Source organism: Trachypithecus francoisi, unplaced genomic scaffold (assembly GCF_009764315.1).
Source record: "Trachypithecus francoisi isolate TF-2019V2 unplaced genomic scaffold, Tfra_2.0 Lachesis_group5, whole genome shotgun sequence".
NCBI lineage: Eukaryota > Metazoa > Chordata > Mammalia > Primates > Cercopithecidae > Trachypithecus > Trachypithecus francoisi.
Genome location: NW_022681470.1, coordinates 137,939,343 through 137,956,848, shown reverse-complemented (window position 1 = coordinate 137,956,848; position 17,506 = coordinate 137,939,343). Strand labels below are relative to the sequence as shown.

General features: G+C 47.6%; 2 protein-coding genes across 5 annotated transcripts in view; both read right to left on the bottom strand.

The window, feature by feature from the left end:
• The window catches only part of ZNF433 (zinc finger protein 433), an 83,074-nt gene that overhangs the window by 21,819 nt on the left and 43,749 nt on the right, over positions 1–17,506 (bottom strand). For 2 of the 4 annotated variants that reach the window (XM_033195415.1, XM_033195416.1), the window contains exon 1: positions 220–839. The exons of 1 other annotated variant lie outside the window; for it this stretch is intronic. In XM_033195415.1, coding sequence (XP_033051306.1) covers positions 220–222 — 3 coding nt within the window. In that variant the 5' untranslated portion in view covers positions 223–839. Of the gene's footprint in view, positions 1–219; positions 840–17,506 lie in introns of those variants that run through there. One more of the 4 variants, XM_033195421.1, reaches the window with a different exon arrangement.
• ZNF878 (zinc finger protein 878) lies at positions 8,177–17,148 on the bottom strand. Its single transcript, XM_033195423.1, is given in 4 exon segments — positions 8,177–9,691; positions 11,163–11,223; positions 11,426–11,552; positions 16,953–17,148. Coding segments are annotated over 4 exon segments (1,644 nt in total). The 5' UTR covers positions 16,956–17,148; the 3' UTR covers positions 8,177–8,238.

Sequence of the window (17,506 nt, the reverse complement as noted above, 5' to 3'; positions counted from 1 at the left end):
TGACAGTCGCTGCGCAGGGACGGGACGAGACGCCCGGGTCCCGGCTGCCGGCCCAGCCCCACCGTGGGGCCAAGGGGACCAAGGGCCGAGCTGTCCCAAGGGAATTCGGGTCCCAAACCCCGGAGTCGCCGCGGGGAGACCCGGGTCCCACCACAGCCGGTTCCGGCCAGTTCCAACCAGCTCCTTCCCCGTCTCGGGAATCCTGGCCCGCACGCTCACCATTTCTTGCCTTTCAGGTGACTCCCACGACCAGTGCGGGTCACAGCACAGGCGACAGAAGCTATGGCAGAGGCACCTGAACCCTCTGGGAGGGGAAAGCCAGATTCCCAACCTCAGCCCGCCGCCTGGAGGAGAGCAAGGCCTTCGCCCTCCCAGATGGACAGTTGGCAGGGCCCCGCCCGGCGCCCCTGATTGGACGAGGCGCTGGGCCCCGCCCTCTCAGCCGTGAGTGACAGTAGAAGCCCTTGGTAACGGGGCTCTGAGAACCGGTTTGACAGGATCTAGCGATAGATTCTTTAAGCCAGACGTCTGTAACCTTTTTAGCACCAGAACCGGTTTCGTGGAAGACAGTTCTCCTACGGGGGCAGATAGTTTCGGGATGAAACTTCCACCTCAGATCATCAGGCATTTGATCCTCGTAAGGCAAACCTAACCTAGATCCCTCGCATGCGCAGCTCACAATAGGGTTCGGGCTTCTATGACGCACTAACGCCTCTGCTGATCTGACAGGAAGCATAGCTCTGGCGATAATGCCCGCTGGCTCGCCCGCCAGCCGCTCACCTCCTGCTGGGCGGACTGGTTCTTACAGGCCATGGACCGGGGGTCGGGGACCCCCGCCATAGAGTACTGTTGAATAGAAACTAGCTTGTGCAGGGGAGTAGCTCATACCTGTAACCCCACCACTTTGGGAAGTCAAGGCAGGCAGGGCAGATTGCTTGAGCCCAGGAACTTGAGACCAGCTTGGGTAACATAGCAAAACCCCACCTACAAAAAATACAAAAATTAGTCGGGCATGGTGGTGCATGTTTGTAGTCCCAGCTACTTGGAAGGCTGAGATGACAGGATCGCCTGAGCCCAGAAAGGTCGAGGCCAAAGTGGGCTGTGATTTTAGCAGCCTAGGTATCAGAGTGAGACCCTGTCTCCGAAGGAAAAAAAAGGGAATTGCAATAGAGCCGGCTAAATGAAAGACCAGAGTTTTATTTTTATTCAGTTCTGCCTCCCTAAAAATTGGGAGGCTAGGTTTTGTTTTGCTTTGTTTTTGAGACGGAGTCTCGCTGTCGCCCATGCTGGACAGCAGTGGCGCAATCACGGTTCACTGCAACCTCCGCCTCCCGGGTTCAAGCGATTCTCCTGTCTCAGCCTCCTGAGTAGCTGGGATTACAGGCGCGCCCCACCACGCCCGGCTAATTTTTGTATTTTAGTAGAGACAGGGTTTCACCATGTTGGTCAGACTGGTCTCAAACTCCTGACCTCATGATCTGCCCGCCTCGGCCTATGGAAGTGCTGGGATTACAGGCGTGAGCCACCGCACCCGACTGAGGGTGGGGTTTTTAAAGATAATTTGGTGAGCAGGAGGCTGGAAAATGGAGAATGCTGATTGGTCGCGAAAAGGATGTATCACAGGGAGTCTAAGCTGTCTTCTTGCACTGAGTCAGTTCTTGGCTAGCGACCACTGGAGCAAGTGAGCCAGTTTATTGGTCTGTGTGATGCCAGCTAATCCATCAGAATGAAGGGTCTCAGAAATACTTCAAACACCAATCTTACGTCTTACAACAATATTATCCACAGGAGCAAGTGGCAAGGTTGGGAATCTTGTGTCCTCTGGCCGCATATTTCCTGAACCATAATTTCTAATCATGTGGCTGATTTCTTAGTTTTACAAAGGCAATCTGGTTCCCAAGCAAGGGGATGATTTCTTTTGGGAAGTGGCAGTTATGACTTTTGCTTTAAAGCTAAACTAAACTCCTTCTAATATTAGTAAGACCTATATCCAGGAATGAACAAGGGTAGCTTGGAGGCTAAAGAAAAGCTGGAGTCGCTTAGATCTGATCTCTTTCACTGTCATTTTCACTGTTATAATTCTTGCAAAGGAGTTTTCAGATGTAGAGTCATAATTTTAGCTCCTGGCAACATTTATGTTGGAATTTATATACAGCAACTAAATCACTGGAACAGGATAATTGGTTGAGGATTTACTAACTGCTCCATCAGGTAGAAGTGGCACTCTTTTGATTTAACTGAAAGCACTATTTCTTGAGCCATGGAAACTGAGTATAGCAATGATATGTGATCTAAAGAATGTTCCCACTCTGCTTCTTCTCTCTAGTGAAGTCCTGCCAGGCACCTTACTACTTCCACTGCCACTTTTTCCTCCTCCAAATGTCGCTAAGCAATTACTTCCCTTATGGAAGACTGTGCAAAGATGAAAACATGTCTAGGTTGATGGCGTCACTCTGAGACAAGGTAGACTTATGTTATACTTTTTTTGCAAAGGTGACTTCAGATATGGAATCATAATTTTAGCTGCTGGCAGTAATGATGTTGGAATTCACATACAGACACTAAATGACCAGAAAAGGACAATTTGTTGAAAGTTAACTAATTGTTCCCTCAAGTGGAAGTGCCATTCCCTATTGATTTAACTGATAGCATTATATCCTCAGCCATGGAAACTGAGTACAGCAATAATGTGATCTAAAGAACTTTCCACCCTGAGGGCCAGGTGCAGTGGCTCACGCCTGTAATCTCAACACTTTAGGGGGCCAAGGATGGCAGATCATGTAAGGTAAGGAGTTATAGACCAGCCTGGCCAACACAGTGAAACCCTATCTCTACTAAAATCACACAAACTGGGTGTGGGCTGGGCGCGGTGGCTCACGCCTGTAATCCCAGCACTTCGGGAGGCTGAGATGGGCGGATCATCTGAGGTTGGGAGTTCAAGACTAGCCTGACCAACATGGAGAAACTCCGTCTCTATTAAAAATACAAAATTAGTTGGGTATGCTGGTGCATGCCTGTAATCCCAGGTACTGAGAGGCTGAGGAAGGAGGGAGGCTGAGGCAGGAGAATCGCTTGAACCTAGGAGGCGGAGGTTGCGGTGAGCCGAGATTGCGCCATTGCACTCCAGCCTGGACAACAAGAGCAAACTCCGTCTCAAAAAAAAAAAAAAAACAATTAGGTGGGTGTGGTGGTGCCCACCTGTAGTCCCAGCTACTCAGGAGGCCGAGGCATGAGAATCACCTGAACCTGGGAGGTGGAGGCTGCAGTGAGCTGAGATCTCACCACTGCACTCCAGCCTGGGTGACAGAGTGAGACTATATCTTAAAAAAAAAAAAAAAAAAAAAACACAAAAAACAAAAGGCTGGGCACAGTGGCTCATGCCTGTAATCCCCACACTTTGGGAGTCCGAGGCAGGCAGATTACCTGAGGTCAGGAGTTCAAGACCAGCCTGGCCAACATGGTGAAACCCCATCTCTACTTAAAATACAAAAAATTAGCTGGGCATGATGGTACGCACCTGTAATCCCTGCTACTTGGGAGACTGAGGCAGGAGAATCACTTGAACCCAGGAGGTGGAGGTTGCAGTGAGCCGAGATCACGCCACTGCACTTCAGCCTGGGGTACAAGAATGAGACGTCGTCTCAAAAAAAAAAAAACAAAACTTTCTACTCTGCTTCTTCCCTCTGGTAATGTTCTGCCAGGTACACTGCTACTTCCACTGATACTTTTTCGTCCTCCAAAGGTAGCTAAGCAATTGTTATTTCCCTTATGGAAAACTGACTATAAATGGGACCATAGCTAGGCCAATGAGGTCACGCAGAGGCAAAGGAGACTTATGTTGTATAGCAAGTTTTCTTTTCAGTAGCTTAATTTTCACTTCTATTTGTTTAATTTTTTATTTTTTTGGAGACAGAGTCTCACCTGTCATCCAGACTGGAGTGCACTAGCGTGATCTCAGCTCACTGCAACCTCTACCTCCTGGATTCAAGCAATCCTCTCACCTCAGCCTCCTGAGTAGCTGGAACCACAGGCCCATGCCACCATGCCTGGCTAATTTTTGTATTAGTTTGTAGACACAAATTCTCACTATGTTGCCCAGGCTGGTCTTAAACTCCTGGGCTCCAGTGATCTGGCCACCTTGACCTCCCACACAGTGCTGGGATTGATGCAGGCGTGAGCAACCACGCCCGGCTTTCATTTCTACTTTTTGATTATTTTAAAATTTTATTCGTTTATTTATTTTTCTTTTTTCTTTCTTTCTTTTTTTTTTTTTTTGAGACGGAATCTCCCTCTGTATCCCAGGCTGGAGTGCAGTGGCGCGATCTCCACTCACTGCAAGCTCCGCCTGCTGGGTTCATGCCATTCTCCTGCCTCAGCCTCCTGAGTCGCTGGGACTACAGGCGCCCGCCACTGCGCCCAGCTAATTTTTTGTATTTTTTTTAGTACAGACGGGGTTTCACAGTGTTAGCCAGGATGGTCTCGATCTCCTGACCTCGTGATCCGCCCGTCTCGGCCTCCCAAAGTGCTGGGATTACAGGCGTGAGCTATTTTTCTTTATTTTTAGAGACAAGATCTTCCTACCTAGTCCAGGCTGGGGAACAGTGCAGCATTAAACTCCCACGCTAAAGTAATCCTCCTGACTCAGCTTCTTGACAAGCAATGACCATAGACACATGACACCACACCTGGATGTTTTACAAAATTAATAGTGCCTAAATATGGCAGGGCACGGTGGCTCATGCCTCTAACCCCAGCACTTTAGGAGGCTGAGACAGGTGGATCACCTGAGGTCAGGAGTTCGAGACCAACCTGGCCAATATGGTGAAACCTCATCTCTACTAAATATACAAAAATTAGCTGGGCGTGGTGGCGGGCACCTGTAATCTCAGCTACTCAGGAGGCTGAGGCAGGAGAATCGCTTGAACCCGGGAGGTAGAAGTTGCAGTGAACCAAGATCACACCACTTCACTCCAGCCTGGGCAAAAGAGCAAAACTCCGTCTCAAAAAAAAAAAAAATTTGGCCGAGAATGTGGCTCACGCCTGTAATCCCAGCACTTTGAGAGGCCGAGGCAGGTAGGTCACAAGGTCAGGAGTTCGAGACCAGTCTGGACAACATAGTGAAACCCCGTCTCTACTAAAAGTACAAACAAATTAGCCAGGTGTGGTGGCGGGCGCCTATAATCTCAGCTACTCGGGAGGCTGAGGCAGGAGAATTGCTTCAACCCACAAGGCAGAGGTTGCAGTGAGACGAGATTGTGCCATTGCACTCCAGCCTGGGTGACAGAGCGAGACTCTGTCTCAAAAAAAAAAAAAAAAAAAAACAGGCCGGGAGTGGTGGATCATGCCTGTAATACCAGATCAAGACCATCCCAGCCAACATAGTAAAACCCCGTCTCTACTAAAAATACAAAAATTAGCCAGGTGTGGTGGCGCGCGCCCGTAGTCCCAGCTACTCAGGAAGCTGAGGCAAGAGAATCCCTTGAATCAGGGTGGTGGAGGTTGCAGTGAGCCGAGATCGCGCCACTGCACTCCAGCCTCGTGACAGAGCAAGACTCCATCTCAAAAAAATAAAAGTATAAAATTCAGCCAGGCACGGTGGCACACGCCTGTAGTCCCAGCTACTCAGAAGGCTGAGGCAGTAGAATTGCTTGAACCCAGGAGGTGGATGTTGCAGTGAGCTGAGCCCATTGCAACCTGGGTGACAAGAGCGAGACTCTGTCTCAAAAAGAAGAAATAAATTCCACATACCAAACTAGTCCCAGGAATAAATATACAATGTATTAAACAAGAAAACAATAATAGCCTAATACAATAGCCAAAAAAGTTAAAATTTCAGAAATATTTGTTTTCCCATGAAAACTAGATAGCAGTCATGGTGGCTCATGCCTGTAATTTCAGCACTTTGGGAGGCCAAGGCAGGACTGTTTGAACCCTGGAGTTCCAGAGTACCGTGGGCAACACAGGGAGACCAGGTCTCTACAAAAAATTAAGAAATTAGGTGGGTGTGGCCAGGCATGGTGGTTCATGCTTGTAATCCCAGCACTTTGGGAGGCCAAGGCAGGTAGATCACAAGGTGAGGAGTTCCAGACCAGCCTGGCCAATATGGTGAAACCTCATCTCTACTAAAAATGCAAAAGTAACCGGGCGTGGTGACGCATGCCTGTAATCCCAGCCAAGACTGTGCCACTGCACTCCAGCCTGGGCGACAGAGCGAGGCTCCGTCTCAAAAAAAAAAAAAATGAAATTAGATGGGTGTGGTGGCTCACACTTGTAGTCCCAGCTATTCGGGAGGCTGAGATGGGAGGATCCCATGGGCCTGGGAGATGTAGGCTGCTGTTAGCAGTGATCAAGCCACTGCACTCCAGCCTAAGTGACAGATGGAGACTGTCTCAAACAAAACAAACTAGGCAAAAAAGCTAGGATAGCACCTTTGAATTTGTCCCTAAATTGTCATTCAAAGTCTTGGGCCCCCACTAAAGGAATTCCCTGGTACTTAGACACTAGGTAAAGCAGAAGTGAAGACTGTACTCTAATTATCCTCCTTTGTTTTAGGTTTCTTCCTGAAGGACTTGAAGTCACTTCCTCTACCCAGGTAACATTTTTCTGCTGACCCCCAAATTTTAAACAAAGTTATTCTTCCCTAACCAATTGCGAATCAGGAAATCTTTAAATCTACCTATGACCTGTAAGCCCCAGCTTTAAAATCCCACCCTTTCAAGCATAAACCAATGAGTAATCTCCATGTATTCATTTGTTATTTTGCCTATAGCATCTACATTCCTAAAACTTACTCCTGCTTCTAAAAATCCCTGCCTGCAATCCAGTTGGGGAGGTCAGGATTTAAGACTATACCTGTGTGGTCCTCCTTGATTGGAACCCTGCAATAAAAGGCTTTTTCCACATGACTTCAAACCCCAGTGTAAATGCCTGGCTTTCCAGGGCAAGGCAACTGGATCACAGTTCTGTCCTCCACCCCCGGGGCTCTGGTCGCACCTGGAAATAGACAGGCTTTCTCCCACATCTTTCTCACCTTCTTTTTTTTTTTTTTTTTTGAGACGGAGTCTCACTGTGTCACCCAGGCTGGAGTGCAGTGGCCGGATCTCAGCTCACTGCAAGCTCCGCCTCCCGGGTTTATGCCATTCTCCTGCCTCAGCCTCCCGAGTAGCTGGGACTACAGGCACCCGCCACCTCGCCCGGCTAGTTTTTTGTATTTTTTTTTTTTAGTAGAGATGGGGTTTCACCGTGTTAGCCAGGATGGTCTCGATCTCCTGACCTCATGATCCGCCCATCTCGGCCTCCCAAAGTGCTGGGATTACAGGCTTGAGCCACCGCGCCCGGCCTCTCACTTTCATGTAGGGAATAAGTAGTTTCCTTCTTTAAAATCAAAACTGTTTTATCCTCAGGATATATACCTTCACAGACAGCATAAAGTTAACTTTTCAGAATATGTTTATCAGCCAGGTCGAGTGGCTCACAGCTGTAATCCTAGCACTTTTGGATACTAAGGTGGGAGGACTGCTCACAGCTAGGTATTCACAACCAGCCTGAGCAATGGAATGAGAACCTGTCTCTATGAAAGGAATTAAAAAATGAGCTAAGAATGGTGGTACCTGTCTGTAGTCATAGTTCCTCAGAAGGCTAAGGCAGGAGGATCATTTGAGCCTAAGAGTTCAAGGCTACAGGGAACTATGATTGTACCACTGTACTTCAACCTGGGTGACAAAGGGATACCATCTCCCAAAACACACACACACACACACAGACAAATACATATATAAATGTATGTATGTATATAAATATCCTATATATTTTACTTATGCATTTTAAATAGTTATGCTAAAATATATATGCATATTTATATATAAAATGTAAATATGTATATTTCACTTTATTTACTTATTTTTTGAGACTCTTGTTGCCCAGGCTGGAGTGCAATGGCACAATCTCAGCTCACCGCAACCTCCACCTCCCAGGTTGAAGTGATTCTCCTGCCTCAGCCTCCCAAGCAGCTGGGATTACAGGCACCTGACATGCCTGGCTAATTTTGTATTTTTAGTAGAGATGGGGTTTCTCCATGTTGGTCAGGCTGGTCTTGAACTCCTAACCTCAGGTGATCTGCCCACCTCCGTCTCCCAAAGTGCTGGGATTACAGGCGTGAGTCACTGTGCCTGGCGTATTTTATTTTATTATGTAATAAAGTCTCACCATGTTGCCCAAGCTGGTCTTGACCTCTTCAGCTTAAGCAATCTTCCTGCCTTGGCTTCCCAAAATGCTGAGATTACAGGTGTCTCTGCAGTGAGTCCTTCCATGCGTTTGAAGTTCTGAGTCCCATCTAAGGACTTTACCACATTGTTTACATCCACAGAGTTTCTAGCCAGCGTGAGTCCTCACATGCTTACGAAGGGCTGAGGCAGATCTAAAGGCTTTCCCACATTGCTTACACTCATAGGGTTTCTCTCCAGTGTGAATCTTTTCATGATAGAGAAAAGAGTTGGAAGAAATGAAGGCTTTTCCACATTGTTTACATTTATAAGGTTTCTCTCCAGTGTGAGTCCTTTTATGATAGCGAATGGAACTGGAAGAAATGAAGGCTTTTCCACATTGCTTACACTTATAGGGTTTCTCTCCTGTGTGAGTCCTTTCATGCATTTTAAGTTGTGAGGCAACTCTAAAGGTTTTCCCACATTGCTTACATCCATAGGGTTTCTCTCCTGTGTGAGTTCGTATGTGCTTTTGAAGGATTGAGGCAGATCGGAAAGCTTTCCCACATTGCTCACACTCATAGGGTTTCTCTCCAGTGTGAGTCCTTTCATGATAGTGAAAGGAGTTAGAAGAAGTGAAGGTTTTCCCACATCGTTTACATTCAAAGGGTTTCTCTCCAGTGTGTGTCCTTTCATGGATTCGAAGATCCTTGACAAAACTGAAGGCTTTCTCGCATTTCTTACATTCATAAGGTTTCTCTCCAGTGTGAGTCTTTTCATGATAGCGAAAGGAAGTGGAAGAAATAAAGCCCTTACCACACAGCTTACACTCATAGGGTTTCTCTCCAGTGTGTTTTCTTTCATGTACTCGCAGGTACTTGACAGATCTGAAGGCTTTCCTACATTGTGTACACTCATAGGGTTTCTCTCCACTGTGAGTCCTTTCGTGATATTGAAAGGAGTTAGAAGAAGTGAAGGTTTTCCCACATTGCTTACACTTATAGCGTTTCTCTCCAGTGTGACATTTCTCGTGTCTTTTTAACGAACTGGAAGAAAAAAAGGCTTTCCCACATATGTTACAGTTATGAGGTCTCTCTCCAGTGTGCATTCTCATGTGTGTTTGAAAGCTTATAAGATAAGATAATGCTTTCCCACATTGCTTACATTCATAGGGCTTTTTTGCAGAGTGGATTCTTTCATGTCTACGAACAGAACTGGGAAACCTGAATGCTTTCCCACATTCCTTACATTCATAAGGCTTTTCCCCAGTGTGAGTTCTTCCATGTATTGAAAGGCTACTGGAATAACTAAAGGCTCTCAGGTGCCTATGAAGAGATGAAAGACCCATGCCGATTTCTCCACACACACTGCTTTCATATGACTTTACTCCAGGAGTTTTCTTCTTCAGTGTGTCATCTAGAACCTGTGTCAAAAATTCTCCATGCTGATGACTTTCTTTACTTTCAGAGAGTCTCTCTTTTATAAGTCTTCTGTGAACAATGAAAAGCACATTATAATGGGTTTATCACTAACTTTAATTCATTTTTGCAAGTATTGCACTTGCATTTTTAACAGTGCCCCGTTAGCCAGGCGGGGTGGCTCACGCCTGTAATCCCAGCACTTTGGGAGGCCGAGGCAGGCGGATCACTGGAGGTTGGGAGTTCGAGACCACCCTGACCAACATGGAGAAACCCCGTCTCTACTAAAAATTAAAAATACAAAATCGGCCGGGCGCAGTGGCTCAAGCCTGTAATCCCAGCACTTTGGGAGGCTGAGACGGGTGGATCACGAGGTCAGGAGATCGAGACCATCCTGGCTAACATGGTGAAACCCCTGTCTCTACTAAAAAATACAAAAAACTAGCCAGGCGAGGTGGCGGACGCCTGTAGTCCCAGCTACTAGGGAGGCTGAGGCAGGAGAATGGCGTGAACCTGGGAGGCGGAGCTTGCAGTGAGCTGAGATCCGGCCACTGCACTCCAGCCTGTGTGACAAAGCGAGACTCTGTCTCAAAAAAAAAAAAAAAAAATACAAAATCAGCCAGATGTGGTGGCACATGCCTGTAATCCCAGCTGCTCGGGAGGCTGAGGCAGGAGAATTGCTTGAACCCAGGAGACGGAGATTGTGGTGAGCCGGAGATCGTGCCATTGCACTCCAGCTGGGGCAACAAGAGCGAAACTCTGTCTCAAAAAAAAAAAATACTGTGCCCAGCGAAGTATAGGCTTTCTGTCCTGTCTGAACATGAATGGAGCACATGTTATAAAAGATGGCCCAGCCATATCTCTTATCAAAAAAGATAATATTGATACAGGAATTTTAAATGCTTTATTTTTATTATTATTATTTTTTTGAGACCGGGTCTCACTCTGTCACCAGGCTGGAGTGCAGTGGTACGATGTCGGCTCACTGCAACCTCCGCCTCCCAGGTTCAAGCGATCCTCCTGCCTCAGCCTCCCAAGAGACTACAGGCACACACCACCATGCCCAGCTAATTTTTTGTATTTTTAGTAGAGACGGGGTTTCCTCATGATGGCCAGGATGGTCTTGATCTCTTGACCTCATGATCCACCTACCTCAGCCTTCCAAAGTGCTGGGATTACAGGTGTCAGCCACCATGTCCGGCTTTTAAATGCTATTTTAAAGTAAACTATTTTATAAATACTGTCTTGTCTGTTTGTTGTTGAGTCAAGGTCTCACCCTGTGGCCCAGGCTGCCCTCCAGTGATGCCATCATGAATCAGTGCAACTTCAAACTCCCAGGTTCAAGTGATCTTCCATCCTGACCTCCAAAAGGGCTGGATTATACATATAAGCCATGTCACACTTTATATGTTTATAGGGAAGCTTTTCTAAGAATAAATACATTGGAACTAGGTTTATTTCTTACGCTTGCTTCTTTTTAACATTTTCTTCCATTCTAAGATAATCTACAGAGACATTATTTTCTCTTGTAAGTGCCAGTTACCTTAGGTTTCTCTTAGGATTTTGGTGCTTATCTTCAATGTACTGGTTGTTCCACTTTTTTCCTAAAATGCGAACCCAGAAAAAGTCCTGAATTAGTATAAAATTATAAAAAGAGTTACTTGATTCTATGTCCATGGCTCATTGCACCTGTGCCTCATTTATTCAAAGTATTCCCTGACCATATTCCAAATCACTCAACAGCACTGATGAGCTAGAAACACCTGTTCTTTAATTCACTGAGGGAAGTAATACTGTCATTCTTACCTATGGAGGCCAGGTTCCTCAAGGTTTCCTGCATCACTTCCCTGTAGAGATTTTTCTGGGAAGGATCCAGCAAAGCCCACTCCTCCTGGGTGAAGTTCACAACCACATCCTCAAAGGCCACCGAATCCTGAAATATCCCACATGTAGACAGGAGGATGAGTGAGGCTGACAGCACGAGGTTCCTACACTCTGTTCCTAGGAAGTTCTCAGGATGCTACAGTGTGTGGACTCCAAACATTTATTCCATGACTTGGTCATCAGACCCCTTACTCTCCGTCTACACTCACTTTCTTACAGAAAACAATTTTGATGCTAGAATTGAACTCTGGATGGGGTAAAGCAACAGCAGAATAGGAAAATGTGTGTTTCTGGTGAGTCCAGGGAGAAAGGCGTGCTGCCTGGACTGCCCTTAATGTCTGAAGTGTGGATCTGCAGCATCTGTCATAACAAACTCCTTTGAATTCATGAGCAAAACAAAGTTAACATTAGCAGCCCTAAGGCTGCATATTCTTGAAAATGCCTGTTCACAAAGTTTAACCTTTGTGATGACTAGAAAGTGGGTTTTGTTCTGATTCCAGTAGCAGAAGCCAAAAAAAAAAAAAAGAAAAAAATGGATTTTACAAGGGGCTTTATTAATCTAACTGATAACAGAGTTTGGCCAGGCATGGTGGCTCACACCTATAAATCCCAGTACCTTGGGAGGCAAAGGTGGGCCGATCACTTGAGGTCAGGAGTTTGAGACCAACCTGGGCAACATGGCAAAATCCCATCTCTACTAAAAATAATAAAATTAGCCAGGTGTAGTGATGGGCTCTTGTAATTCCAGCTACTTGGAAGGCTGAAGCAGGAGAATCACTTGAACCCAGGAGGCAGAGGTTGCAGTGAGCCAAAAACATGCTACCGCATTCCAGCCTGGGTGACAGAGCCAACTCTGTCGGTTAAAAAAAAAAAAATTGTAATTGATAAGAGAGTCATAACTAAAACAAAAACTCATGAACAGAAACCTTTCTGGGAAACTGTACGTGAATAGAAAAACCTAAACTGGGCTTGGCACGGTGGCTCCTGCCTGTAATTCCAGCACTTTGGGAGGTCAAGACAGGTGGATCACCTGAGGTCAGGAGTTCAAGACCAGCCTGATCAATATGGTGAAACCCCATCTCTACTAATAGATAATCCCAAGTGTTGGTAAACCACGAAAATAAAGACACACACACATGAAAGGCTAGATGGTTGATCCGTACATACACTCTACTGACATTATCTTTTACATTGGAATTTATCCATAATCTACAACCCAGTGACTTTTCCCCCAATATGTGAGAAATTTATGTTGCATTTTCATATGGCAAAAAAAAAAAAAAAAAAAACAACCATGACATTGTCACCAAGGTCAAAAACTAAACTGTAAACCCAAAACCCATTAAATAGTGAAATGCATAAGTACACTGGGCGACCCATGACTCAACACAGTGGCATGTTTGCAACAGAATGAGGCAAAAAGTCAGAAACAAACCCTTTTGGTATAACATGAAAGGTACATTAATTGCAACACCAAGTTACTGGAAACTCCAAACAGCCAAAATTCTACTTTGTGATAATTGAAAATACGGCAGGCCTGGCGAGGTGGCTCACGCCTGTAATCCCAGCACTTTAGGAGGTGGACGTGGGTGGATAATCTGAGGTCAGGAGTTCGAGACCAGCCTGGCCAATCTGGTGAAACCCCCGTCTCTACTAAAAATACAAAAATCAGCTGGGCTTGGTGGTGGGTGCTTGTGATCCCAGCTACGTGGGAGGCCGAGGCAGGAGAATCACTTGAACCTGTGAGGTGGAGATTGCAGTGAGCCAAGATCACACACTGCACTCCAGCCTAGGCGACAGAGCAAGACTCTGCCCCCTCCAAAAAAAAAGGCTGGGCGCAGTGGCTCAGCACTTTGGGAGGCTGAGGTGGGTGGATCACAAAGCACAAAGTCAGGAGTTTGAGACCAGCCTGGCCAATATGGTGAAACCCCTGTCTGCACTAAAAATACAAAAAGTAGCTGGGCGTGGTGGCACGCACCTGCAGCCCAGCTACTCAGGAAGCTGAGGCAGGAGAATCGCTTGAACCCAGGAGGCAGACGTTGCAGTGAGCCAAAATCATGCCACTGCACTCCAGCCTGGGTGACAGAGGGAGCTCCATCTCAAAAAAAAAAAAAAAAAAAAAGAAAGAAGAAAGAAAGAGGAGAGAGAAAGAGAGAGAACAAAAAAGATAATGCAGCTACAAGGAATAACAAAAAGAAGGCTGGGTGAGGTGGCTCATGTGTGTAATTCCAGCACTTTGGGAGATGGATCACCTAAGGTCAGGAGTTCAAGAACAGCCCAGCCAAAGTGGTAAAACCCCATCTCTAGTAAAAATACAAAAATTAGCCAGGCATGGTGGCGGATGTCTGTAATCCCAGCTACTTGGGAGGCTGAGGAAGGAGAATCGCTTGGACCTGGTATATAGAAGTTGTAGTGAGCAGAGATGGTGCCACTGCACTCCAGCCTGAGCGACAGAGCGAGACTCCCTCTCAAAAAAAAAAAAAGAAAGAAAGAAAAAAATAGTAACAGACCGGGCACAGTGGTTCAAGCCTGTAATCCCAGCACTTTGGGAAGCCAAGGCGGTTGGAGCATGAGGTCAGGAGTTCAAGACCAGCTTGGCTAACCTAGTGAAACCCCATGTCTACTAAAAATACAAAAATTAGCCAGGCGTGGTGGCACATGCCTGTAATCCCAGCTACTTAGGAGGCTGAGGCAGGAGAATCGCTTGAACAGGGGAAGCGGAGGTTGCAGTGAGCCGAGATTGGGCCACTGCACTCCAGCCTGGGCGACAGAAAGAGACTCTGTCTCAAAAATAAATAAATAAATAAATAAATGGCCAGGCGCGGTGGCTCAAGCCTGTAATCCCAGCACTTTGGGAGGCCGAGACGGGCGGATCACAAGGTCAGGAGATCGAGACCATCCTGGCTAACACGGTGAAACCCCGTCTCTACTAAAAAAATACAAAAAACTAGCCGGGCGAGGTGGCGGGCACCTGTAATCCCAGCTACTCCGAAGGCTGAGGCAGGAGAATGGCGTGAACCTGGGAGGCGGAGTTTGCAGGCTGAGATCCGGCCACTGCGCTCCAGCCTGGGCGACAGAGCCAGACTCCGTTTCAATAAATAAATAAATAAATAAGCAATTAAACTGAACTGGCTATAGAACACTAAGACCCTCCACAAGCATACTGAAGTCAAATTCAAATCCAATTCACATAAATTTCTAATCTGTGGCCTGAGGAAACAATATCACTAAAGATTAATTTATAGGGAAATGAAATTTAGGGTTAACCAGGCAATTAATCTCTGATTGCATAACCAAAAGTTTCACCTGTACAGACTGTGAAAATAGGTGATTCAAACATTTAAGCTGCTGGAACTCTAAATTATCTTGAGGTTTAAAGGAATGCGATTTTGGGGTTGAGACACCTGACAGGCAGTGGTAACAGAGCCAGCCGGGGAAGGGTCCATTCCCTGATTACAGATTAGCTTTCTTTCTTACCTATATTGTTTTGTAACATATTTTAAATGACTGAAGCAAGTCATGAAAGACCCCTTCCCTCTTAAGGATTGATTTCATTATAGACTAACTTCCCTCTTACTTTTCTCACACAAAGACTTCATGGCCATCACATCTTCTGAAGCTGGAAATGTTAAATTCACTTTTTAAAATACGAAAAGAAATGAAAACCTCTTGCAAAGAAAATTTTTAAAGGCCTAGGGCGGCACGGTGGCCTGTAATCTGATACAGGAGAATGAATCCCTTGAACCCGGGAGGCAGAGGTTGCAGTGAGCAGGAGATTGTGCCACTGCATTCCAGCCTGGGGCGACAGAGCGAGACTCTGTCTCAAAAAAATAAAATCTGGCAAAACAAAAACAGGTCTTTTGGGGAAGGGAGCAGGGACTGGGATGCAATCACGTGGCAGAGACCAGCCTGGCCAATAGCATGAAACTCCGTCTCTACTAAAAATACAAAAATTGGCCGGGCGCAGTGGCTCACGCCTGTAATCCCAGTACCTTGGGAGACCCAGGTGGGCGGATCACAAGGTCACGAGGAGTTCGAGACCAGCCTGGCCAATATGGTGAAACCTGTCTCTACTAAAAATACAAAAATTAAGGCCGGGCGCGGTGGCTCAAGCCTGTAATCCCAGCACTTTGGGAGGCCGAGACGGGTGGATCACGAGGTCAGGAGATCGAGACCATCCTGGCTAACACGGTGAAACCCCGTCTCTACTAAAAAATACAAAAAACTAGCCGGGCGAGGTGGCGGGCGCCTGTAGTCCCAGCTACTGGGGAGGCTGAGGCAGGAGAATGGCGTAAACCTGGGAGGCGGAGCTTGCAGTGAGCTGAGATCCTGCCACTGCACTCCAGCCTGGGCGACAGAGCGAGACTCTGTCTCAAAAAACAAAAAAACAAACAAAAAAAATTAGCCAGATGTGGTGGCTGGCGCCTGTAGTCCCAGCTACTCGGGAGGCTGAGGCAGGAGAATCGCTTGAACCCGGGAGGCGAGGGTTGCAGTGAGCCGAGATGGCGCCACTGCACTTCAGCCTGGGGCGACAGAGCCAGACTCCGTCTCAAAAAAAATAAAATAAAATATGGTAAACAAAAACAGGTCTTCTGGGGAAGGGAGCAGGGACTAGGATGGAATCACGTGGCAGATAACAGCCCTCCTTCCTACAGCCTCCAAATTTTAGACAAAGCTTCACACACTCTCAACCCACCGCCACCTACAGAATCCTTCCACCACCTGTGCCTTCTAACCCCGCTTCCATGTGTCCCGCCTTTCGGCCAAAGGAACTTACACCTTCCCGGCACTGATTCATCATTCTCCCGCAATTCCTGTCTCCCTGAAATGAATAAAACCAAACTGTCATGAGCTGCCTCAGGACCGCTTACTCCGGGCTTCGTGGGGTTGTGTCTTCCTCAGCCGAGGTCTCTCCTATTCGGCTCAGAATAAACTTATTCTACACGGTTTGGGTTTTTCCGTTACCATACCACAAGCCAGGACTGGGGGTTCTCATTCATTAATCGCTGTTTGCTAAAATAAACTCTCATTTCTTAACAGTGCCTCCGTTTAATTTTTAACTGGAGAAAAAAAGGAACTAGGGACCCCACAGGCCACCGCTCCTCCCACACGAACCCCACACCCGAGGCGGGATCCCCCCATGACCCTTCCGTGGTCCCTGAACCACGGGAGACGCGGGGCTGCAGGCGCGGAGCTGCTCAGAGAGGGAGTCGGGGCCGGGGCTGGGACCGCAGTCGCCGCGCAGGGACATGACAGGACGCCCGGGGTCCCGGCTGCCGGCCCAGCCCCACCCAGCGGCCGAGGGGATGGAGGACCGAGCTGCACCAGGGAGACAGTGTCTGGACCCCAGAGTGGCTGCAGGGAGGCCCGGGCCCCGCCACAGCGGGTTCCTCTAGGTTCCACCCAGCCCCTCCTTTCGCCTTGGGACCCCCCAGCCCAGCGTGCTCACCATTTTCGGGCTTCGAGGTATCCCGGCGTCCTCTCTAAACGTCCCACGAACAGTGCAGCTCACCTTGCAGTCGACAGAGCAACAGCAGCTACGGCGGAAGTAACTGGTCCCTCTCGGAGCAGGAAAGACCCAGACCTTAGCTGGCGCGAACAGCTCTCGGAGTGAGGAGAGCGGGAATGCAATCTCCCCTTCCCTGGAGGACAGTGGCAGGGCCCCGCCCTAGCGCCCCTGATTGGATAGGGGTCTAGACTCCGCCCCCTTCCCTGAGTGACAGCAGGAGCCCTGGGTAACCCGGCGCTGCAGAGCCGAAGTGACTGCTTCTGGCCACACTTTCCAAGGTCAGCTCCGTCCCTCCCTCCCACCTTTACTTTGAATATTTGCCTTCGGCTGGCCATACCCGGTGGCTCACTCCTGTAATCCCAGCACTTTGTGAGGCCGAGGCGGGAGGATCACGAGGTCAGGAGATCGAGACCATCCTGGCTAACATGGTGAAACCCCATCTCTACTAAAAATACCAAAAAAAATTAGCTGGGCGTGGTGGCGGGCGCCTGTAG